We start from the raw sequence: 25129 nt of genomic DNA on the forward strand, positions 1-25129 counted from the left end.
CGCATTCCAGCCCAGGAGTAATCTCAGAGATACAAGAAGGCTGGCAGGCAGGGTATTGATAGGCTAGGAGGAAAAGACTGAAAACAGCATGGACTAGAACGGGTGGAGTGGAAATTGAAAGGGAGCCATGCAAGGGCCCAGGCAGGAGGCCCTGGTGACCACCTGGCCTCAGGGGTGGTGGGGGTGGTGGATGGAGAGGAGCTGGTTTGTGACATTTGAAGAGCCTTCACTGTGAAGACCACAGCCTGTCCCAGTAGAAGTCTTCCGAGGACAGCTGAGAATGCAGAACTGAACCAGGACGAGGTCAGGGCCATATTCGGTCTGGAGCATGAGCCTCAGCAGCAGCAGATGCCCTGGGAGAAGAGGAAGCTGGCGGTGCCCAATGGGGAACACCCAGCTTAGATGGTGGGGAGGAAGCCGTGCCAGCCCAGGGGCCAGGCCGGCCGGAGGGCGCCTTGAAAAGGCCGTGCAGCCTGGGGCTGGCTGTGGGTCGTGGGTGATTGAGTATAGTGTGCAGTGTGTGCATACACTCCTACAGTCGGCCTAGGGACGGGCGTGTAAGCTCACCTGTATCTGCTGGGTCTTGTCTCATCCAGATCCTGTCCCACATGAAAGGAGAAGGGAGATGGGAGAATGCGGCCTGAGGGAAGGCCTCTGGCTTTGATTCTGAGAATTTGGGGGAGCTTTTGGTAGAGCAGGAAGAAGTCTGCTTACTGTGTGGGAGACAGCAGATGTTGGCCTCCCTGGGCAAAGTTTCAGAGTGATGTGAAAGAGGACAAGCAGAGAGAAAAGAGCCCTTGATTCCCATCCCAAACCCAGTGTTGACTCCTGACTCCTCCATGTCAGGAGTTGGCAACACCCTCCGCCTCGTTACATAAAGGATAAGCCTAGGAGCCACCTCTATCATCCTTTGCCCCTACCTTCCACATCTTGTGTGTGTGTGTGTGTGTGTGCGCGCGTGCGCACGCACGTACACGTACGCACAACTCCAGTTGGTTCTATTTCCAGAATAGATCCCAAATCCGCCCTCTCCATCTCTGCTGCTCTTTCTGTATCCCCTATGTCCACTCAAGCTCTCCCTCCACTCTCTGCTCACAGGAGTCAGAGCCATCTGCTTCAGATACAGTTCAGGTCAGCTCACTCTCCGACCAAACACCCTCTGAGGGCTCTGCCGTTGTGCTGAGAATAAAATCCAGACCCCCTGGAGGAACACGAGGTCCACAGGTCCGACCCCACCAGCCCTCTGGCCTCATTTTGCTCAGCTCCCTGTCCTAGCCCCCCAGACTGCTGTTTCTACAGACCCAGCTCCTTCCCATCCAGGACGAGGCACAGGGTGTGCCCTGGGCTGTGGTGGAACCAGCCTTGCGGGTGGAGGGAGCAGCCAGTGCACACACCCTGAGGATGGAGAGAAGGAGCCTGTGCTGGCAGGCCCGTGGGGCTGTGAGAGGTGGCGAGGAGGGCAGACTGTCCTCTAGGCACCTGGAGGGGGGTTAGGCAGAGGGGTAGTATGGGGAATAGACTGTGGGAAGCCAGCCTAGGTAGGAGTCTGACCTGTGGCATGCCCTGGTGGGCTTGTGGAGTAAATGATGGCTCTAGATGTGAGAGTGGGAGGTGGGAAGAGGAATGCGCGCTTGCAGGACTGTCTCTGGGACGGAGCTGTCATCATGAGCCTGGACCAGCGAAACACAGGGTGGGCGAGCCCATGCCTCCCTCCTGCTGTACCCCCGGTGCAGTAGGACTGTGGACCCAACAGTCGTCTTCTCCAGGGGAGGGAGAGGGCAGAGGGGCTGCCAGTGGAGCAGAGAAGCCGCATCCAAGCTGTCATGTGGGCTGTGGTTCAGGGTCCCTGGCTGGGCTGCTGCTGTGGCGGGATCTCTGGAGTCAAGGGTTTGGATGCAGAAGAGTGTTCGCCTTCTGCTTGCCGTGGTCCCGCTTCCCTTGTTGGCCCCTGAGCTGTCAGAGGGTGAGGATGCTTGTCCCTCGTGTCAGGCAGGGACCAGTCTTCCCTGACCTTTGCTCCCCCACCAGACCAGGGACCCTCAGCCCCAGGAAGCCTGGCTTGCTGCCAGTCAACAGTGAGGCTGTCAGGTGACGTTTTTGACTTAGGCTGACAGTAAAGTGCTGGCATTTTGGTATCTCCAAGCTGCATGGCCGTCTTTCCTTTTTCAAAAATTTAAAAGTCCTTTTTAGACATTAATTTTTTTCTGATTATAAAAGTTTTATATGTTTATCATATAACATTCAGAAGTTATAGAGAAGTAAAAGCAATAAATGAAATACCACCTATATTCCAACTACTAGACATATATTACAATATGAGCAATGTTATTATTTCTTACTGATGTGGAATATAAAGTTATCTATCTCTAACTATCCACCTATTTACATATCAATCCATGTGTATAGGCATATGAATATCCAGAATGGATATTGTTTCATTATACCATAAGTTTTTTCTAGCTATTTGTTCGTTGGATATAAAGACTACATTCAGTTTTTCGCTATTATAGATAATGCTGTGATAAACATCTTTAGGCATCAAATTTTGTATTTATATCTGATTATTTGCTTAATGTTAATTCCTGGATGTGGAAAATTTTAAGATTCTTGGCAGTACTACCAAAGGACCCCTTAGAATTGTACCAAGTTATACTTTTTCCAGCAAGTTAAAGAGAAGATGTATCATTGGGTGTCTGACTGCACAGGGTGTCTGATGAACAGGAAGCTCGGGGACACTGCCAGGGGAAGCTCTGCCCCACGGCTGTGAACAGGGTGACTACCTCTGGGCAGCGCGGCAGCCTAGCACAATGCTTTGCCAGAGTGACCAGGTAGAAAGGAATTATGGATTTTAGAAGGAACTGGAATAGAAGGGGCAAAAGACCACCACAGGGCCCTTGCATCTTCCTAAATTAGAGTCAATTCATTGGCAATAATTGATCCCTTAAATTGTGGGAGTTTTGTTTGGTGTATATAAGAACACTTCGAGAATTCTCTTTTTGTTCAGAGAAGCCTACATTCTTAGGTTTAGACAGGACCTCAAAAGATCTGTCTTGGGGAGTTCCCATCGTGGCTCAGCGGTAACAAACCCCACTAGTATCCATAAGGATGTGGGTTCGATCCCTGGCCTTGCGCAGTGGGTTAAGGATCTGCTGTCGCCATGAGCTGTGATGCAGGTCGCAGACCAGACTTGGATCTGGCATTGCTGTGGCTGTGGTGTAGGCCAGCAGATGCCGCTCTGATTTGACCCCTAGCCTATGCTGAAGGTGACCAAAAAAAAAAAAAAAAATCTGTCTTTATTCATTAAATGATAGAAAGGCTTATTTATAAAATAAGGAGGAAAAAGAAGACTGTCCATTTCATTTTAGGGCTCTCACCTTTTTTTTTTTTTTTTTTTTGCTTTTTAGGGCTGCACCAGCCACAAATGGAAGTTCCCAGGCTAAGGGTCTAATTGGAGCTACAGCTGTCAGCCTGTGCCACAGGTCCTGGAAAGGTTCTAGAAACCAGCGAAGCAGTGTCACAGCCATCATAGTGCCAGTTAGAGCTGTAGTTGGAGGTAGAAAGGGTGCCCCAGCACCTGGTGTGGCTAGTGGGGAAAGCTGGTCTAAAAGCTCCAGGGTCAAGTTTTGGCTCTTAGTCATCGTGTAACTTGGGCCACATCTCTTCTCCACTGGGCCTCTGTTTCTTGATGAAATGAAGGGTTGGTCCATGCCGTGCTGAAGCTCCCTTTCTGAGAGGGCCCATTTGTATCCTGTGAACACCTCCCATCTTCCCCGAAGCTGGTCTAAAACATGAGGACACTCAGCACCAGGATCCTTCGCTTGAAGTCCGGAAGCGAGGACCGTGTGAGGGCCGAGGCCAAGGACTCCACGGTGGCTCTGCATGTGTACTTGGGAGCCCACTAGACCTGCAGCCCCTTGAGAGGAAGCAGTGGATTTTATCCATCTTTGTTTCCTAGCGCCCAGCCTGGGCACATCTGTCCAGCTGTGGCCGCCCACTGCCCTGGTGCTACGTCAACAGCTCCTGCACCACTGGGCGGTCTAGGGCTCTTGTCATTAGATCTCCTAAGAAGCTGGTGAGTCTACAGAGGCTGTCCAGACAGGACACATTCCTCCTGAGCTCTATTTTGGTTTGGGGTACTTGCACTTCACAGTATTATTCTGTCACGTAGAGTGTTTGGGGAAAGCATACAGGTCGGGTGGTGTACGAGACAGGCAAGGCTCTGTGTTCCCAGTTCCTGGGGTTGTTGCGGGGCTGGGTGGGGAGGCCCGGAACTCACTAAAGACCCTGAATAACAGCAGCCCCCACCTCTCTGGGCTGGGAAGGACCTGGGTTGCTGGAGGCAAGGGGATGGATTTGATAAGTTTGACAAGTTTCTGCTTAATGTCTTTGATAAGTTGAGAGATGAAGACCAGGGAGGAAGACGGGTGATGAGAAGAGGGCAGAGGTCAAGGTCAAGCTCTCCGGCTGGCCCTGCGCCACTGAACCAAGGCAGTCACATTGGAGGAAGGTGTAGTGAGAATGCAGGAGAGAGACGCCTTGTGTAATCTGGTGGGTTATTGTTCTTTGGGCAAAGTCAAGACTGGTGGTTGTCATATGTTGGGCTAGTGTTGAAACCCACTCCATTTTCCTTCCCTGGGAGGAGATGGAAACAGCTTCAGTACAGGGGTGAGTTTCACTCCTGTGGCCTTTGGGGCCACCAGGACATGTGTTGCTGTCATGGGGTAAGACTTTTTCTGGGATCATCTTTTGCCAGGTGTGGATGAATGAAAGCCCTGCTGGCTTTGCAGTCACAGACTGGGGAGGTCCTAGTTTGGGGGTCAGACAGCCTCAGTCCAGATCCCAGCAGTGCCAGTGGCCTGCTGTGTTACCTTATGGTTTATTCAGCCTCTCTGCGCCTTCCATTTCTCCTCTGTCAAACTGGCTATTAATATACAGGGAGGGAGCTCCTGTCGTGGCTCAGTGGTTAACGAATCTGACTAGGAACCATGAGGTTTCGGGTTTGTTCCCTGGCCTTGCTCAGTGGGTTAAGGATCCGGTGATGCCGTGAGTTGTGGTGTAGGTCACAGATGCGGCTCGCATCCTGTGTTGCTGTGGCTGTGGTGCAGGCCGGCAGCTGTAACTCTGATTGGACCCCTAGCCTGGGAACCTCCATATGCTGCGGGTGCAGCCCTAAAAAGACAAAAAAAAAAAAAAAGACACACACGCAAAAAATATATAGGGAATATAATGTCCTATGTCCTTTGTAAAGCAGATGATGAGGAGGTGGGGCAAGAGAGCTCTATCAGTACTGGCCATGATGCTGCTCCTGAAACCAGTGCCTGTTAACACTGACCATTGCATTGTGACAACGCCCCCTTCACCATCAGGCGCATTGGACAGGGGACAAGTTCTGAATGCAAAGGGCTCAAGGCCACCTTCCAGGGACCTCTGTACCCAGTCCTCTCTCACCCCCGACCCCTGCCAACCTCACCTCTGGTCTTTTAGAACTCTCTCTCTGTCCATCATTAGTTTTAGGCCTCTTTCATGTCTGAGCCCGTTTCCGTATCTGTAAAATGCAGGCGAGCATGCAGTTCTGTCCACCTCACAGTGTTGTAGGGCTTCTGAGCAAGGTTTAAAGATTTGAAGTCAAACTCAGGGCCACAGCCCTTGCCTGTAATCATCCGAGGAGACCAGGTCAACACCCACGAAGCAATTAGGAGTCAACAAAACCAGTATGTGAGGTGTGACTCCAAAATAATAAGACGTTGAAAACCTGTCATAGGTGGACCTCCGTGACCAGTGAGGTCAGAACCTTTGGAGATGGTTGACCCATGCCTCTCAAGTGTTTGAAACAGTTGGGAGCCCCATTCAAGGCTGGTGTGTGGGCCACAAGCAACTCACTGCTGGATTTGTTTTTGCAGGTAAACCTCCTGTAAAAAATAATAATAAAATTTTAAAAAATTAAAAAATAAAACCTCCTCCTGGATCCAAAATGGGTTCATCCACCTTCATCTCCGGCATCAGTTACCAGATGGGGCTTTAAATTTGTGTCTGCTTCCAAAATACTCTCAACCTCTCATCTAGGGAAGAAAAATTGTTGTTATCCAGGGAACTCAAGAGAATGTCCTGCAGGATCTATTAAAAACTAGAGAATTTTAGGAAATTGCTCCAGCATTCTTCTTCTTCATCCAACAACAGCATTGTTGGACTAAGTGTGGTCTTAATGGGACCTCCTTGAAGAGGATTAGACTCACTGGGTAGATGAATTCTTGTGGTTGGCTCGGAATTTGTCCCTGTGGTGATGACGTGCTCCCAGCTCTAGCTGCTGGCAGCGTTGGCAAGACAGGTGCCAGCGGTGGCTCGAGGGCTCTGTGGGGGTCAGAGAACTTCTGCTCTTTTTTTTTTAAATTTATATTTTATGTATATATGTATTTATTTATTTTGCTTTTTAGGGCCGCACCTGAGGCATATGAAGGTTCCCAGGCTAGGGGTCCAATCAGCTACAGCTGCCGGCCTGCGCTACAGCCATAGCAACGCAGGATCCCAGCAGTGTCTGTGACCTACACCACTGCAATGCCAGGTCCTTAACCCAGAGTGAGGGCAGGGATGGAACCCGCAACCTCACGGTTCCTAGTCGGATTCATTTCTGCTGCGCCACGACGGGAACTCCAGAGAACCTCTGCTCTTGACCCATCACTTTCTAGCTCTGTGGCTTTGGGCAGCTGCCTGACGTTTCTGGGTCTGACTTTCCTTATGTTAAAAATGAGGGTAATATCTCTCTATCCTGCTTCCTTAGCAAGGCTTTTGAGGAGGAGTGAATACAATTATGACTGTGAAAGCCCGTTTAAGTGTAGACATAGCAAGTCATCTGAGTCATAATACAGTGAACTGACTATAACCTTGGGCAAGGCGCTCCATCCCTGAGCCTGTGTCTGTATCTGTAAAATGGAGACGAGAAGACCAGCCCCGTCCACCTCACAGTGCTGTTGTGGGGCGAAATGAATCCTTCCACGTGGACAAGCTTTGTAAACATGGTCCCGGGAACACCCTGGCCAGTTTTAGTATTGTGAGGTGGGGCTCCATGGAGAAGGAGAGGCGGGAGGACGAGGAGAAGGTGGAGGGAGAACATTCTAGGAAATCTCCATGGCCTTTGTCAAGGCTCCATCTCTCTGTCCTCTTGGGGGCCCCCGTGGAAGAGCTCCTTCCCATCCCTGCCCCTCCCATCAAGCCAAATGTTCTTGCAGCTCTGCCCCTGGCCCTCCAGCTCAGCGCAGCAAACATTTACTGAGCATCTCCTGTGCACCACTGTCTCTCGTAAGGGACACAGACATGGAATCACAGTTATAACCGTATAACAAAGTAGAAGACTCGTGACGAGGGAGAGAGTTGTCCTGGGGAAGGCTGCCTGGAGGTGGTGGCCTTGGATCTGGGTATGAGAAATGAGTCCAGTTTTTGCCAGAAAGCCAAGGAGACTGGAGCGGGGCATTCTGGGCGGGAGGGCAGCAGGGAGGAAGTCGTGGAGGGAAGGCATCAGGGCTGCACCTGTTTTCTCTGAGGCAGTGATTCCCACACTACCTTTCTTCTCTGCAGAAACCCCGTTCTGTGCCTTCCGCCACCTGCCAAACAGCCACACATTCGTCCATGTGCTTATCCTGCTTCATTTTCAATACCACAGAGAGTCGTTTATCAATGCAGACGTGTCACCCTTTCCTTCCCCAAACCCTACCGCCCTTTGCTGGGTAACAGTCCCGTTAATCTCTGTCGTCCTCTCATCACCTCCATCATCTTTGTCTTGCCACCGCCTTTTCTCACTCTTCCCGCCCTTCCTTCCTCCCACCCTCTCTTCTGCCCTTTCTTCCTTTCTCTTCCTAAATTCCATCCCTTGTTGATTAGGTGGAATTAATTACACGTAATGCCGTTCGGAAGCAGGTGACCTAGGCTGTCAAGGTGTGTCACCCACTTGAGTCATGAAGCTGCAGTGTGGATCCCGGAGTCCCCTGGGGGCGTCCTGGTAGGGCATGAACAGGGGACACCTCAGCCCTTTCCCGCTTTCCCTTTCAGAAGGTGTTGTCTTTGTCCTTCATTCTTTATGTCCATATTTTATTTTATTTTATTTATTTATTTTTCTTTTTAGGGGCGTACCTGGAGATTCCCAGGCTAGGGATCCAGTTGGAGCTGCAGCTGCCGGCCTGCGTCACAGCCACTGCAACACCAGATCGAGCAGCATCTGCAGCCTGTGGCTCGGCTTGTGGCAACAGGGGATCCTTAATCCACTGAGCGAGGCCAGGGATTGAACCCACATCCGCACAGAGATTACGTTGGGTCCTTAACCCATTGAGCCGCAGTAGGAACTCCTCCATATTTTCAAATTGGACATTCTTTGAGGTCAGACAGACCTGTGTTGATGTCCAGTCCTACTGTTTGCCATGTAACCTTGGTCATGTTACTTCTCTCACTGCACCTCCGTGTCCTTACCAAAACAGGGATAATAAGGGTGCCTCCCTCCCAGTGCTGGCAAGAGGAGATTCACGAGATTCACGGGGACAGTCCTGGGCGGTGCTCAGCAGGAGCCTGCAGGGAGCAAGTGCTCCCCTATTTGGGCTGCCATTATTATTATAATAACCAATAATTACCCTACTCTGGCAGGAGTCCCTTTTTAAAAAAAATTCTCCCTGGCCTTTTTCCTCCCTCCTTCTGTAAGTTTCTCCCTTTTGTTTTCATTTCTCTTTTCAGCCCCCTTCCTTTCTTCTCCCGCTTTCTCTTTTTTTCTTAACCGGCTATGGCATACAACTGATTTTTTAAAATATTGGTTACGTTTGAATCAAGTGTCAGATTTCCCAATCTTCATTTTAAAAGCTTATTAGTAACCTTTTAATTCATCTCCTGAAATAAGATGGTACTTAACACAGCGCGCAGGCTCCCGGTGGGCTCCGGCTGAGCCCCCTCCCCACCCCACCAGAGGCAGTGACGGCAGCCACCTTCTCCCCTGCGCTTCCCCAGTCCTGACCTCGACATCATCGGTCCGCGTTTTCTAACCCTGTAAACTCTCCAAACAAATGATGCTTCTCTGATTTCCTTAGGGTCTTGGGCCACTTCACACAGGTCAGCGGCGTCAATGGACCACAGACCTTGCACCGGCGGCGGACCCGTCTGGCTGAGCCCGCCCGCCGCCCCGGTAGCGCCCGCGCTTCCTGCCCCCTCCCCCACGCCTCCCCTTCCTCCTCGGAACCAGGATGTTTTCCTTGCCTCTTTATTGTTTCGCTAACCTGGCAGGCCTCCTTAGGTGGAGCCCTGCCACCGGGCTTCCTCTCTGGGTGTGAGCGAATGTCAGGCTGACCACGCGGGAGGCCAGCTCCCTGGGCAGCCCCCACCCCCCACCCCCCAGGCCGTCTGCCTCTTTGCTAAGGAGCCTCCTCTTCAACCCCTCCATGGATGTTGGCTTTTCAGAAGGTGAGAGAGACAAAGAAAACGGAGGCATAAGCCCCCTCCCCGCCCCCCGCGGAAGGCCTTTTTGTTTACTTATTTAATCGAATGGGAATCTGATGACCGTTGACCCTAGTGCTTTTTCTTAAGGTCTTTTTTTCCCTGCCTTAAACCTATAGAATTATATTTAAAGCCAGGAGCATGGGGTCACACCAAGGTCCTTCATCTTTCATTCCTGCCTGGATAGGCAGCTCTCCCTCCTTAGCACTGCGCCCCCCCCCCCCAGGCCACCTCAGGGGCGAGTCCCTTTCTGGAAGGTTGACCCCAGACCCAGAAGCTCCGGGTCAGCCAACTCCAGGTCACGGCTCAGCCCTGCAGGCCTGCCTTTGTCCCCAGAGGACGGTCAGCTGGACAAAGGCCGACTCTCTCACAGGGAGGGAAGGTTAATGTGCCTTGTAAACTTTATACTTTTCATTATGAGAGGCTATTCCAGGGGAATCTTTTTAAAAATCGCATCATCGGATCTTAGGTCCAAACACATCTCAACGTGTATGGTTTTGCTTGGGGCCGCTCCTTTCAGGGTAAGAACAAGGAAGGAAACGAAACTCCCCGAGAGCCCTGGACAGTCCAGATCGAGAGCCGAGTCTTTTGTTCACACAAACTCATTTGGCTCCTAAACGTCCTCCACCCAGAATCATTACATCCGCAGGAGCGTTTCAAAACACTGCCCGGAGTGGCCCAGCTGAGTAGGCGGCTGCCTTTCTGGTGAGATTGCAGCCGCCCTCCCCCACGCCCCCAAGGTTCCTGCCTGCCCCAAAATATCCGCCTATAGCCATCCGGCCTGAAATCCCCCTCATTCCTGGGGTGCAGGCTGTGAGGCCACGAGGGCCCAGCTGTGGAAGGACCTGGAGGAGGGGGCGGCAGCCTGGGAAGGGAGGATGGGACTCTGGTTTTAGCTCTGCGCCTTCCAAACTCCTAGGGCGACCCCTCTGCCCCGCCACCTCCCACATCCCAGGAGCATCATAGGGATTTGTTTACCAGGCTCGTCTCTCTTAGAAGCAGTGAGCTCCTCGAGGCAGATTCCATAGTGTCTTGTGCATGGCTGATGCTCAGTAAATACAGACATTTCTTATTGTGGTAGCATATGTGTAGCCTGAGATATGCCATTTTAACCTGTTTAGGGCTACAAATCATTGGCATTGGGTACATTCACCATGTTGTACAACCATCACCACTGTCTGTTTCCAGACTTTTTCATTTTCCCAATAGAAACGCATGAGGTAGTAACTCCCCATTCTTCCCTCCCTCCAACCCCTGCTAACCTCTCTTCTCCTCTCTGTCTCTCTGGTGTTACCTATTCTAGGCACCTCAAATAAGTAAGAGTTCATGGAATATTTGTCCTTGTGTTTGGCTTATTTCACTTACCATAATGTTTTCAAGGTTCACCCATGTTGTACCATGTGTCAGAATTTCCTTTCCTTTTAAGGCTGAATAATATTCCATTGTATGCATATACCACATGGTGTTGATCCATCTAGCCGTTGATGGGCACTTGGGTTGCTTCCACCTTTTGGCTGTGGTGAGTAATCCTGCTGTGAACATGGGTGTACAAGTGTCTCATTCCCTGCTTTCAGTTCTTTGGGGCGTATGCCTAGCAATGGAATTGCTGGATCATATGGTAATGCTGTGTCTAAGTTTTTGAGGAACCGCCAAACCATTTTCCACACTAACTATGCCATTTTGTATTTCCACCAGCAAAGAACCAAGCAAGGTTCCAGTTTCTCCACATCCTTCCTAACACTTGTTATTTTCTATTTTTTTAATAGTGGCTATCCTAATGATTGTGAATGTAAACATTTTTTTTTTTTTAAATTCATAGATGCCACTCACTGGCTGGATTGTGGGTTTGGAACTGTTACGGCTCCTCTTGGGCCCCAGTCCTTTGATGTGAAGGTCAGAGTAGGTTGGTTGCTGTGGTCCCTATGGATGGAAGTCACCTTTGGAGAGGGAGAGGGCACCAAAGACGAGCCAGCCCATCTCCTAACCCTGCTCAGAATGAATGATGCAAAGCACTGAGGCTAGCTGGCTGAGCGTTTCTCCTCTTGGTCCTTACTGGTGTTCATGTGGGTGTGTTAATTAGGAAAGAAATTGGAGTGAAAGAGTTGGGCTCTAGTTTCTGCTCTGCCACTTATTTTCTGGATTATTCTAGGCAGGTGACCTCAGTATTGAACCGTAGTCTTCTCTGCTGTAAAATGGGACAAGAATACCTGTCTTGTCTGCCACTCAGAATGTCAGGCTTTAATAGGATAATTTAGGTCCCTGAAATTATGCCATGAAAAGTGCAGATTGTAAATGTGTGGGATTTCTTTTCTGTTTCTTTCTTTCTTTCTTTTCTTTTTTTTTGTCTTTTTCGTCTTTTTAGGGCCTCACCTGCAGGCATACGGAGGATCCCAGGCTAGGGGTCAAATCAGAGCTGTAGCTGCGAGCCTGTGCCACAGCCACAGCAACACAGGATCTTTAACTCACTGAGCAAGGCCAGGGATCGAACCTGCTCAGTCAGGTTAGCTAACCACTGAGCCACAACGGGAACTCTGAATTTCTTAATTTTATCTCTGAGACTAGGAGCATAATTTCATCCTCCCTTAAAGTTCCTGTAAGCAGTGTCCTCCTCCTCTTGTGGTGTCTGGCCATCCATCACACCAGCGGGAATTTAAAAAAGAAGGGGCACACATTTTTTTAAAAAAGCCTCTTTTTGGAGCTCCCGCCATGGTGCAGTGAGTTAAGGATCCTGTGTTGTTGCTGTAGCAGCTCAGGTCACTGCTGTGGTGCAGGTTTGATCCCTGGCCTGGGAACTTCCACATGTTGCAGGTGTAGCAAAAAAAAAAAAAAATTTTTTTTTTTTTAAGAGCCTCTTTTCCTCCCTCCCTGTGTGAGTGAGCAACTGAATTTTAGGAACATTTTTTAAAATTACAAAGAACCCCACTATCATGGGTGTAAGGACCCATGCTGGCACATACAAGCGTGCAGATTCAAGGCACCAGCTCCACCGCTCTCTGAAGAGTGTTTCCCAAGTTGGGGTTCCCAGGAAAGCTTGTGGGTGGGGGTGAGGCAGGAATGGGTGATGCCACAGGCAGGGGTCAGTGTCCTACTGCTCCAGAACCTCTCCCTCGTGAACCTCAAGCCTCAGCCACATGACCATCATCTCTGCCTTCCAAGTGACACTTGGAAAGTGCTGGGGACTTGGGTTGACTCGACGCCAGCCTTGTTGCAGGCCTGGTGTCCATGGCCTCTCTCTGCTGAACCTCTGAACACGCCACCTTCCTCGCCCCCACTTTTGAATTTCATCCTGTCCTTCCCTTGTCATCTGCGTCTCTTTCATCTGCTCTTCTGCTCCCTCCAAATTCACATTTTCCCTGACTTTCCCCTGGACCTGCCCCCTCTTTGTCTTTCCTCCTGGTCGGTAGCCCCACATGTTTAACTGCCCACCATTTCCACTTGGTTTATAGCATCACCCCAAAGTTTGTATTTTGAAAACAGACTTTTCTCATCCTACAAACTCATGCTCCATCCAGCCTCTACTCTTTGTTATCATTCTTTTCATGACCTATGAATTCTTTTGAGTCAGGAGCTGATTTCAAAGTCCTTCTGGAAAAAAAAAAGAGTTCCCGTCGTGGCACAGCAGAAATGAATCTGACTAGGAACCATGAGGTTGCAAGTTCGATCCCTGGCCTCGATCAGTGGGTTGAGGATCCTGTGTTGCTGTGGCTGTGGTGTAGGCTGGCAGCTGTAACTCTGATTGGACTCCTAGCCTGGGACCCTCCCTATGCCGTGGGTGTGGCCCTAAAAAGACAACAAAAACAAATCAAAAAACTCCACAAAGTCCTTCTGCCCAGGGTTGCAACTAATAACATGCAGCTGCTATAGGCCAAGTCTATCCAATTCCAAAGTCCATGTGACAGGCACCATCTCATCCTCTCAGAAACCGGGCAGTGCCCTTGGACTTAAATCTAAAGTGGGAAGGCGGGTGAGACTTTCTTTGTCCCCACTCATTCGTTGGTACCTTGAAGCTGAGGTGTCATGGAAGGAGACCTGGGTTCAGATTGGGTCTCTGCTGTTGAGCCCATAACCTTGAACAAGCACTTCATATTTCTGTCCCCCAGTCACCCCCATGTACCATGACACCCACTTGACCGTCGGTCACATGCATTAAGTGAGATAACAGGTGAAAACACTTAGCCCTGGGTGGTGAGATCTGAATCTCAGGGGAGGGAAATGAAGATAAGGGCTTGTGCTTCAACTCTGTGCCCCAGAATCGAGAGTGGAGGGTGTACCGGCAGCACTTGACATGGGCCGGGCCACCAGGAAGAAACTGCCTCTTTGGATGACACAGCATCCTCCCCGCACACAGCACTCCACTGCTCCGAAACAATGCAAGTCGAAAAATCCCCAATCATGGGGTGGGTGGTGAGGAGTCGACTCTGTAGCAGCTGCTAATTAGGAAATCCTCCTCCTGGGCTGTGCTAGCATCCCTGACGATGTTGGTTCACAAACAGATGCTTTGGAACATTAAGACATTACAGAAGTGGAAGTTGTCAACTTGGAAAAAAAACAAAAAACAAGCAAAGCAATAAAACGCTCTTGTTAATTTAATCTCCATTCATGGTACAAGGAAAGTGATGGCCTGATACGGGGCTGAGCGCAGCGGGAAGGATGGTACTTCCAGCTCAAAAGACACCTGGGAAATCGGGCCATCTCAAACTCCAGGGGGAGGCTCATTGATGTGGCTCAGTTGCCACGGGACGTAAGCGGGGTTTCAGCAACTGCCTCTGACCCTCTGGAGAGCAGGATGGGTGAGATGAGGAGGGCCAGTCTCCCCGGAGCCTCGGAGCACCCTTGCTGCCCTAGAAGCAGCCCCTGTGGGACACAGCCTCTGCTCACACCCCGCTGGCCCAGGCTCTGCAGCCTGAGGTATACTTTCTCCTTTCCGTTTCTCCAAGACCCATGTCCCTTCACCACTAAGAGGAAGAGCTGGTTCCCTGATACCTTCTCCTGCATGTGGTAGGTTCCTGTCAAGTTCTTACTCTGAACTGCTCCCTTACTTAGGGTTAACACATGCACTGAATAGGGAGCCACACCACAAACAAAAGTCAATCCTAGAAGCCCTTAAACAACTCAGGCTTCTGCAAGGATTGGTCCTTGGGCTGCAGTAAATATTTTAGCATTTGCCCCATTGTTCTGCACGATACACAGCCTGGAGTGGTGTAAAACACGAGATGTTCACAATCAAGCGAGATCTTGAATGGCAGAGAGGGTGGGCTGGGGTGCGCCTGCCTGACCTGCATGGTTTCTTAACCCCTTTTCTGAGGAATCGTTCATAGGCAATAAGAAGAGTTAGAGGCACATCCAGAGTTAAGCAGGGGGCAGTGGGATACTGTTCCTTTGGAGTCCCCAGCCAGTGACATCAGGGGCTTGTCATGCCAGAAGTGGCCTGGGGTCTCACCCTGTACCCCCACTTCTCCCTGCACCTTCCAAGAGAGCGTCACTTGCTGCTCCAGCAGCCACTCAGCCAGCCTCAGACCTTTCATCAGGGTGCAGTCCTAGCTGCTGTCAGGGCCTGGGGGCTTTTACCTCTGCTACCCACTCTGATCTGCTGCCTGGAGAAGAATTGGGGGACTGAGCTGTGCATGCTTGGTTAGCAGTGGCTGCCAAGGTTATTTCCATATTTTTTGTTAAAAGTTGATAGATCTCAATCTATTGGATAGCTCTGATGTATGTAGTAGCAACTGTGTGCTAAATACTGGTCAACGCTGTCACGCGTGTGCTTCGTAACAGCCTAGTGTGCTAGGTACTGTTATCCCCACTCTGCACATGAAGAAGCCAAGGCACAGAGATGTGTTTTTTGCCTCACGTCACTGGGCATATTAAGTGGTAGAGCCAGAAGTCTAACCCAGACAGCCTGAATGTAACCACAGTCTGTGTGTTACAGCCTCACTTATTAAGAACTGAATTTCTAGATCCAGATATGAAGCTGGAAGCAGGCTCCTTTTTCTCTAGATCAGAGGACCTTTCAAAAGAGAACACAGAGTCACAAGGTATGGGTAACTTTGACAAACAACCTTTTTGTTGTCATTGTTGGTGTCTTTTTAGGGCCGCACCAACAGCACACGGAAGTTCCCAGGCTAGGGGCTGAATCGGAGCTACAGCTGCCGGCCTACACCACTGGCTCAGCAACGCAGGCTCCGAGCTGCGTCTGCAACCTACACCACAGCTCACGGCAATGCTGGATCTTTAACCCACTGAATGAGGCCAGGAATCAAACCTGCGTCCTCAAGCACACCAGTCGGGTTTGTTATTGACGGGAACTCCTGCAAGCAACTTTTTAATATTGCCTCCTATGTTCCTGGGGAAAGAAAAGGAAAGATCCTGAAATAAAGAGGAACATGAAAGGCAACAGTTTCTCACCAATCCAGGACTCCCAGGACTAAGGTGAAGAGGGTGGAGGTGGCACCGCCAGCCAGGAGGTCTCCAAGGTCAGTAGGGCCCAGCAGTGGCAGCACCGACCAGGGGTGTGTCTTACCGCTCGCTGCTTTGGAGAGATGGCCACCGGCACGACTCCCTGATCAGGATGCTAGCTGTGGCCGTGCCTGGGGCTGGGGCTGAGGGTGGTTGGGCATCCGAGTGGCCCAGACACAAGTCAACTCCTCCATCCTTCAGCTTATGTTTTAGAAACAGCACTGGAGCCCAAACCCACATGCTGGGTTGTTAGCAGCTTGCATGAGCCAACTTTATATTTCAAGTCTAAAGGCTTCGCCTACCTTAAGGGGCAGGTCTGGGGATATAAGAAATCTCCTTGCACGGTGGCTTCTAGACCTGGAGTCCTTTTACCAAGATATGAACCTTTTTTGTTCTTTTTCTTAGGAGAGGGATTTTTTTTTTTAATTTATATTTTTAATATTTGTTACATTTTTCAAATCATGGGATCATGGGGTAAATACTGTTAGGTAATTTGTTTTCACTTAACAATACAAAATAAGCATATTGCATATATAAAACTGTATCAATAATGTGTTTTAGTCAGTCCTTCAAAACACTGTTGTCTCATAATTAAGTTAACCGACTCCCCATTGCAAAAATTTAGGTTGTTTCCAATTTTCATTATTATAAACATGCAGTGATAAACTTCCTAATGCCTGAAACGTTGCGCACTTCCTTGATTTCCTTGGAATTAATTTCCAGAAATGGAATTCCTGGGTCAAAACGTATGTCTGCTTTTAAGGCTTTTTGCATGGGCTGTGATACTTCTCTCAGAAAGAATGTGCCAGTTGCATTCTTACCAACATTGTATGAAAGTGTCGGTTGTCAGTCCCTGCAGTGATATTAGATATTATCTTTAATTCTTTTTTGCCACTTTTTTTTTGTCTTTTTGCTATTTCTTGGGCCGCTCCTGCGGCATATGGAGGTTCCCAGGCTAGGGGTCCAATCGGAGCTGTAGCCACCAGCCTCCGCCAGAGCCATAGCAACGCGGGATCAGAGCCGCGTCTGCAACCTACACCGCAGCTCACGGCAATGCCGGATCGTTAACCCACTGAGCAAGGGCAGGGACCGAACCCACAACCTCATGGTTCCTAGTCGGATTCGTTAACCACTGCGCCACAATGGGAACTCCCTTTTTTGCCAATTTGATAGGCACAAATAAATATATAAAAATTTATTTGGATTTGTATTTCATTTCTTCCCAACCATACTTTTGTGTATTTATTCTCTGCCTACACATTTTCTTCTGTGAATTGTTTTGTGTCTGAGATGTGCATCATAGGATTTGAACATGTTCTTCATGTATAAGAATGCTAAACCTTTCTTATGTACCACAGGTATTTATCCTGGTTTGTTATCCAACTATTGTAAAATTTAATTTTTATTTTTACCAAACATGGTTTCAAGAGCGGATATGTTTTATAAGGCTGTTATAAAAACCCGACCACCCTTACCATCATTATTTTCTGCCTCCCACTTTCAGCCCCTTCAACTGATTTCTTTAGTAATTATGTCCATATTTCTAAATAATGTGCTTACGTTACTGTTTATTGATTTTGGCTGTTGTTGTTTTGGTTTTAGGCAGTATTCATTGATTTCTCTTGATGGAAATTTTATGTCATTCCAAGTTCTACCAGTTTTATTCTTTAGGGTCAGCTTGAGGAACTTTATTTTTTTATTTTATTTATTTATTTATTTATTTATTTATTTATTTATTGTCTTTTTGCCTTTTCTAGGGCCGCTTCCCGTGGCATATGGAGGTTCCCAGGCTAGGGGTCCAATCGGAGCTGGAGCCACCGGCCTACGCCAGAGGCACAGCAACACAGGATCCGAGCTGCGTCTGCAACCTACACCACAGTTCTCGGCAACGGGCTGGATCCTTAACCCACTGAGCAAGGCCAGGGATTGAACCTGCAACCTCATAGTTCCTAGTTGGATTCGTTAACCACTGCGCCACGACAGGAACTCCTGGAGGAACTTTAAAATGCATTTTTGACACAACCTAAAGTTGCCTTTCTCCTACACAGCATGATTCTGATCATCCCCTCCTGACTTAGGTGCTATTACTATCCACGATTTATTGTCTTGTTTCATTAATCCCACAGATGAGAAATTACTATTTTGTAAATTCAGTGATTCTCTAGATTATGCACATATTTACCATTTTCTTTACTTATTATTTCTTCTTGCATCTTATAGCTTTCATCTAAGTTTTCTTTTCTTCTGCTTGAAATAAATTTTTCATACTTTGGTCTAGTGGAGGTAGTTGATTAACTCAAATCTGACTGAAAATGTTTCAAAGATAGTCACAAGATATTTTTCAAAGATAGTTTTGCCAAGTGTACAAGCCTACTTTTTTCTCTCTCGGCACATTGAAAATATTCATCCACTCTCTTTCGGCTCCCCTTGTTGCTGTTGAGAAATCAGCTGTTATTCTGATTGCCATCTTCTATAGATGATTAGTCATTTTTTTCCTCTGGTTTTTTTTAAGACCTGGTGTTTATGATTTTCCTGCACTTTTACTATGACACGGGTTTATATTTCTTTTTTATTTTGCTTTCTAAGAAGCTGTTGGGCTTCCTTAATCTAAAGAGTCATACTTTTTATCATTTCTGGAAAATACTTAGCCATTAACTTTTTGAATATTGCCATTTCTTTTTCTCACATCTCCTTCTAGAACTCCAACTAGCTATATGTTGGACTTTCTCACTTTACCTCCTGTCTCACCTCTTTTTCATATTTTCTATCTTTTCATATCATCTCATCCTTCTCTTATAATTCTTTTTTTTTTTTGTCTTTTTGCTATTTCTTTGGGCCGCTTCCGCGGCATTTGGAGGTTCCCAGGCTAGGGGTCGAATCGGAGCTGTAGCCCCCGGCCTACGCCAGAGCCACAGCAACGCAGGATCCGAGCCGCGTCTGCAACCTACACCACAGCTCATGGCAATGACGGATCGTTAACCCACTGAGCAAGGGCAGGGACCGAACCCGCAACCTCATGGTTCCTAGTCGGATTCGTTAACCACTGCGCCACGACGGGAACTCCTCTCTTATAATTCTTAATTTCTCTTTACAGCCATATATAATCCTCTGTTGTGTGTCCTAATTGTTATTATTTTTTCATTTCTAGAGTTTCCATTTAGATTTCTCTCAAGTTTGTTTGCTTTTTTTTTTGCCATTATTTATGGTCTATTTTTCTCTCATTTTCAATTTCTTCTTATTTCTTTGTATGGAGTTTTATATACTTAATTCTTTGAAAATTCCAGTAGTTGAAGTCATTGCTTGTCTAGTTTGCTAACTTTTGCCCACAGATGTCTTTTTTCTTGTTTATGTAATTTTTACTATGATCTCTTATTAATTAGGATTTTATCAGTAAATGATAAAATTGGATTGAAGTTATGTTCATCTAGAGAGCACTCACATTTGCTTCTTCCAGTACTCAGAGGCAGTTTATATTAGAACCACTTTTTCCTCTTCATCCTCAACGGGATGTGTGTGTGTGTGTGTTTATAGTTTGAGATGTAATTTACATACCATAAAATTCATAGCATAGTACCTTGAAGATAATATGGGTTTGATTCCAGACCACTGCGATGAGTTTTTTTGGCTTCTCAGTGCATATAAAAGTTACGTTTACACTATACTATAGTCTTTTAAGTGTGCAGTAGCATTATATCTAAAAAAATGTGCATACCTTAGTTTAAAATAATGCTATTGGCCTGCTGTATAGCGCTGGAAACTGTATCTAGTCACTTATGATGGAGCACAATAATGTGAGAAAAAAGAATATATACATGTATGTGTGCGTGGGTCACCTGGCTGTACAGTAGAAAATTGACAGAACACTGTATACCAGCTATAATGGAAAAAAATAAAAATCATTAAAAAATTTTTTAAATGAAAAAAATAAAATTAACTAATGCTATTGGGAAAATGATGCTAGTAGACTTGCTTGATGCAGGGTTGCCACAAACCTTGAATTGGTAAAAAAGAAAATGCAGTATCTGTGAGGCATAGTAAAAACAAGGTATGCCTGTGTATAATTCAGTGGTTTTTAGTATATTCACAAAGTTCAGGACCACTTGTAAATACACCCTGGGCTTGAGGTTTAGACCACACAGATATTGTGAATATGTGCTGCATGCCCACATGAGGGCTAGGTTTATGGTTACAAATTCTTGGATGGAAGTGCTCTCCCTTTCAGTGAAAACCAAGATTGAAGGGCCAGTTTTCCTTGCTGTCCTCTCCTGCAGGGCAGGGTCGTTTCTATTTGTCTTACACCCCAGGCACAGCCCTCGTCCCAACTTCATTCAGGAGGCTCCTCTCAGACTCCTTCCCTAAGAGTTTTGTGTCCTATCTCCTGCATTCTTGTGGCCATCAGAACGGAAGTTCAAGGTCACAGATATTGAGCAGATGCCCCAGGGCAGCTGCCAGTTTCAGAATTATCTCACGTCTCTGAATTTCAGCTCTCAGTCCATTTCGACCTCACAAGAGTGCTTGCCAACTCAGCAGTGCATTTAGAAATATTTTTAAAAACATTTCATTCAGCATATTTAGTTGTGGTCAGTGGCAGGATTATTCAGGATACTACGGGACCGTGGTCTGCTTTTAAGTTTTGTTTGTGATGTGCATTTTTCTTTTTTCCATTTTTAGTCAATCCTCCAGGGAGAGAGCATGGTTCAGTGCTAGCCGTGTCCTCTCTTCGTGTTGCTTCCCCCACCCCACCCCCATTTTGAAGACTGCCATGGAATTCCTTGAGCTGAATGGGGTTTGGAGTGGCCAACCTTGTTCCCTGAAGAAGGGGACATTGCCACTTCCAGAGGCCCAGCCATGCTCACTGATGGCCACTCACACTCATCTTAAGGCTATGATAGAGCTAAATGCATTTCCCTCCCTTTGCTCCTGGCTTACCAGCTTTGGAGCATGGGTTTCGAGTCCCTTCTGCCTCTCTACAGGGAATGCTTCCTCTGGCTTCTTTTGAGAATAAATTCTCTCCTTGCACCAAGTGGACCAAGAGGGTAGGGAGAGCATTCTTAAATCCTTTGCCCTCTGTGCAGCTCAGACAGAAAGAAAAAGGTTACATGCTGTATGGGTCACTCACTGTTGTCCATAACCCCAGAGTCCTGAGTTGAACTTGTGACTCGGTGGCTCCCTGGAAACACCTCTCCACAGCCATCGCCTATCTGGGGCTGGGCCCCATAGGAGCCCAGATGCCTGGGCAACTCCTTTCCCCTTGAGGAAGTGTCTGTTAATTATCACTGAGACGAAACAGAATAGGAAGCGTGAAACAGAATTCTCAAAGGGCTTGGAGAGGAAATGATTCCCTTAGAAAGTTTGTCAGAATCTCTTATGAAAGAATGTAGAATCACCGCCCCCCCGCCCCAACTCCAGTAAGTGAGTCACTGCTTCGGATAGGCGTGGACCAGAGTGGGGACAGTGTTGAGAACCATTGCTCTAGAATTGCACTCTCCACTGTGGCCGCCACGAGCCATGTATGGTGATGATGCTCGTCAAGTGTGGCCAGCAAAACACTCTCTGAATTGTAAAGAAAAATTCAAAAGAAAAGAAAAAAAAAAGGAAATTCTTTTAAATAAAAATGCAACATATCTCAATAATTTTTATATCAATTACATATTGAAGTGGTACTTGAATATGCTGGAGTCCATACAATGTTTATTAAAATAATTTCACTTATTTCTTTTTACTCTTTTTTTGGCTGTACCTGCTGCATACAGAAGTTCCTGGGCCAGGGATAGAACCTGCACCTCAGCAGTGACCCAAGCCACAGCACCATAGCAGTGACAACACTGGATCTTTAACTACTAGGCCACAAGGGAACTCCTCTTTTTACTTTTAGAAATGTGGCAACTACAAAATTTAAAGTTACCTGGGTGGATTGCATTTGCTGCCTACTTTATACATCCCTTGGACAGGGCTGATCTGGAAGATAACTTGCTTTTTGGGGATTGTGTGTGTGTGTGTGTGTGTGTTATTTTGAGTTGAACTGTAGGTTCTACCTCTAGCCTCTTTTTGCCTGACTTGTATAGATAGAAGTGACTTCATTCATTCCCACAGAGCTTTTTCTGCGTAGCCCCTGAGCCTTAGCAGAAGTAAAAACATCATCCCCAAACAGGAAAGTAAAAATGGCTTTTTCAAGGAGCGGTGTAATCAGCAATAACTTCAAATGGATCTCATTCTATCAATTTTCATCACTTACTCCACTTATAAAATGGAATCCTGTGTAGTTTGCTTCATAATCTCGTCCCCTGGATTGCAAGAATAATGACTGTTGGGAAAAAAAGAAAGGTGAAATTATTCTCCTTGCATCTCCTTCTCCGCTGGTATATCTGCTCATGTACCTTTTCTGAAGGTTACTGCTGTTTTTCAGAAGCCAGCCAGTTGTCACTGATTCATTCTTGAATTGTTTCAGCTGCTATGAGGAACCACTGGCCAGAAAGCAACACTGAACCCCACAAAGAAAACGTGACCTTCGGTCCGAGTCAAGTGGACTTTTCCACCGTGGTCTCCAAAGAGGGCGTTATGATGGTTCAGACCCCAGGAAAGAACCGTACTTCTTCAGAGGCTCCACAGAACTCCACCCTGCAAACTGAAACAGCAGCTGCTGAAGGAAGAAATGACTCTTTAAGAAGATCACATTTCACTGTTTCCCCCGTTGGACCTGACAGAGCAGCAGCTCTGACCTCCCAGAGCATCACCTTGGGTGAGTTTGCGCTGATGGTGCTCATTTCATGCATGTGCCTCCAGTCCTGGATGACACGATGTCTGCCCGTCTCCGCCTTCCCCCATCCAGAGCTGCGGTGCCCAGCCAAGGGTCCTGGGCTGGGGTGGACCAGACGTATGCCCTGGGCTTCACCTGTGGCTCACTATGGCTAATTGAGTTCTAAGCATAGACCAGGTGAGGGTGCAGATTTACTGAGTGGCCTGATGAGTCCTGTGGAATCTACATTCCATGGCCGGGCTCAATCCACAGGCACCAGCACACCTGCCACAGGTCGCCGTCTCCGAGGGTACCGGCTCTGCGTGGCCGCGTGTTTGTGTGGATGTGGCTCAGATGGCTGCTCTTGCTCCAGTCTGCACAGCTTGGCAGTTTGTTGTTTTTAGCAGAGGATTTCAAGAAGGGCTGGATGAGCAAGATTTGATTGAGGAAGGAAAGACAAAGAAAGCTAGCACCGACGAGGTCCGCACTCTGTACCAGCATGTCTTGTCTCAACTCTCACAGCATTGCAGCGAGGGTCCACATTACGCTCGTTATAAGAATTTGGAAACTGAAGCTAGAGAAATTAATTAGTCCAACACAGGCAAGTCAAACAGTTAACAGATTTCAGAACTGGGAATTGAGCCGAAATCTGTGTATCTGAGCGAGGTGGGAGGGATGGCTGAGGGCTGCGATGCCCAGACCAAGTGAGTGAAGATACAGAGGAAGGGAGAGAGGGGTGGCCTCCGTGTGGGTGGCAAGGCCAGCAGCCTCCCTCACGGAGGACAAATGTCACACACAGAGAGGAGCTGCAGGCAGGACAGCCATGTGGGTGGGGTTAGGCACATTCGTGGAGGACTTTGAAAACCAGGCACTTTCGATTTGGTGTGGTGAGAAGGGTCCCTGAAGGTTTGTGAACAAGCCAGTGATGTGGCAGGTGGGTCTAAGATGTCTGGGGTGGGAGATGGCGGGAAGGAAGCTGGAGTCAGGGAGACCACCCAGGCAGACACAGAAATCCAGATACCGGGTGCTAACACGTGGCCTAGTGGCCTCAAGGATGGAGAGGAAGGGACTGGTAAAGATTCTTCACAGAAGAATATGGATACAGTTTGGTATCGGCCTAAAAGTAGAGGATGACGCCACCAAAGAGGACCGACCGCAAGGTTTCACACCCTGCGGTGATGGGAGGCTGGGGAACTCAATTCTGTAAAGAGCACTAGGACAGTATTGAAAGTTCCACCCATGAACGATGAAGACAGAGCTTAGAAGGTGCACGTGATGCGGCCTGGGTCTGCTGGTCATCCAGAGAATGGAAATGATGTTAAATTCAAGTAAATTCTGGGACTAGCTTCGTGGAATGTGAGGGAGGAGTCATGAGGATCAGAAGCCGACCTCTGAGTCCATGTATTCTGCTGCTTAGCCTCCTTCTGCCCCTTTCCTGATCATGTCACCACAGTATGCAGAGTCTTTGGGAGACCTGAAAACAGTCTCTGTCCTGGTTTGTGGTCACGCATTGAGGAGATGCGTTTTCATAGAATGAGCAGTTGCTCCTCATTTCTTCTTATGTGTGTCTATGTGATAGAGGTCACAGGTGAGCCCCCTTGGAGGTTGTGGGGACCTGTGGAAGTCTGCTGGCGGAGCTGTAAGTGTTGCTGTCTGCTTTCAGCCTGGAGAAGGCATCATCTGCCATCCAGCAGTTCAAGGTCAGAAGGAAGAACTTACCCTGCTCACACGGACGGCGGGACATCGCAGGGTTCTCCGGCCGGGGGGCAGAGGCTCCCAGGAGACGTGACTGTGCACACCCAGGTGGCGGCCACTTCGGTTTTGAGCCAGTCATCTCCTCCTGGTTTGGAGATGGGAGAAGAGACCACACCCGCCAGGCAGCGAAATTCCTCAGGCCCGTGGCTCTCCTGGATGCCTTTCTCTGAGACACCAGCTTCCTCCCCACCCTCAGACCATTCTGCACGTGAGTATTCCGTGTCCCGCTTCCTGCTACAAAGTCACTTAGGATGGAAATAAATAGCCCCAGCCAGCCAGTTACAATCTCATCACAGACGCTAAGGGGAAAAGACATTAAGCACAAGTGCAAAGTATTGGGGGTAAAGTACAATTTAGTTCAGTGTTAAAGTTAATCTTTATTTATTTATTTATTTATTTTTGGTCTTTTTGCCTTTGCTAGGGCCGCTTCCTGCAGCACATGGAGGTTCCCAGGCTAGGGGTCTAATCGGAGCTGTAGCCGCTGGCCTACACCACAGCCACAGCAATGCGGGATCTGAGCCGTGTCTGTGACCTACACCACAGCTCACGGCAACGCCGGATCCTTAACCCACTGAGCAAGGCCAGGGATCGAACCCGCAACCTCATGGTTCCTAGTTGGATTTGTTAACCACTGCGCCATGATGGGAACTCCCTGAAATTCATCTTTAAAATATAGTTCTTTATCTATATAAGGAGGAAAATAACAGTTGGTCTGGTAGCTGC

General features: G+C 48.1%; 1 protein-coding gene across 3 annotated transcripts in view; it reads left to right on the top strand.

Annotated features, from left to right (window-relative positions):
* HEG1 (heart development protein with EGF like domains 1) overlaps positions 1-25129 on the top strand; it is a 90554-nt gene that overhangs the window by 6467 nt on the left and 58958 nt on the right. For all 3 annotated transcript variants that reach the window (XM_047790440.1, XM_047790422.1, XM_047790430.1), the window contains exons 2-3: positions 22364-22654; positions 24315-24614. In XM_047790440.1, the coding sequence (XP_047646396.1) occupies positions 22364-22654; positions 24315-24614 (591 nt within the window). The remainder of the gene's footprint in view (positions 1-22363; positions 22655-24314; positions 24615-25129) is intronic.

This window comes from Phacochoerus africanus, chromosome 1 (assembly GCF_016906955.1).
Source record: "Phacochoerus africanus isolate WHEZ1 chromosome 1, ROS_Pafr_v1, whole genome shotgun sequence".
Lineage (NCBI taxonomy): Eukaryota > Metazoa > Chordata > Mammalia > Artiodactyla > Suidae > Phacochoerus > Phacochoerus africanus.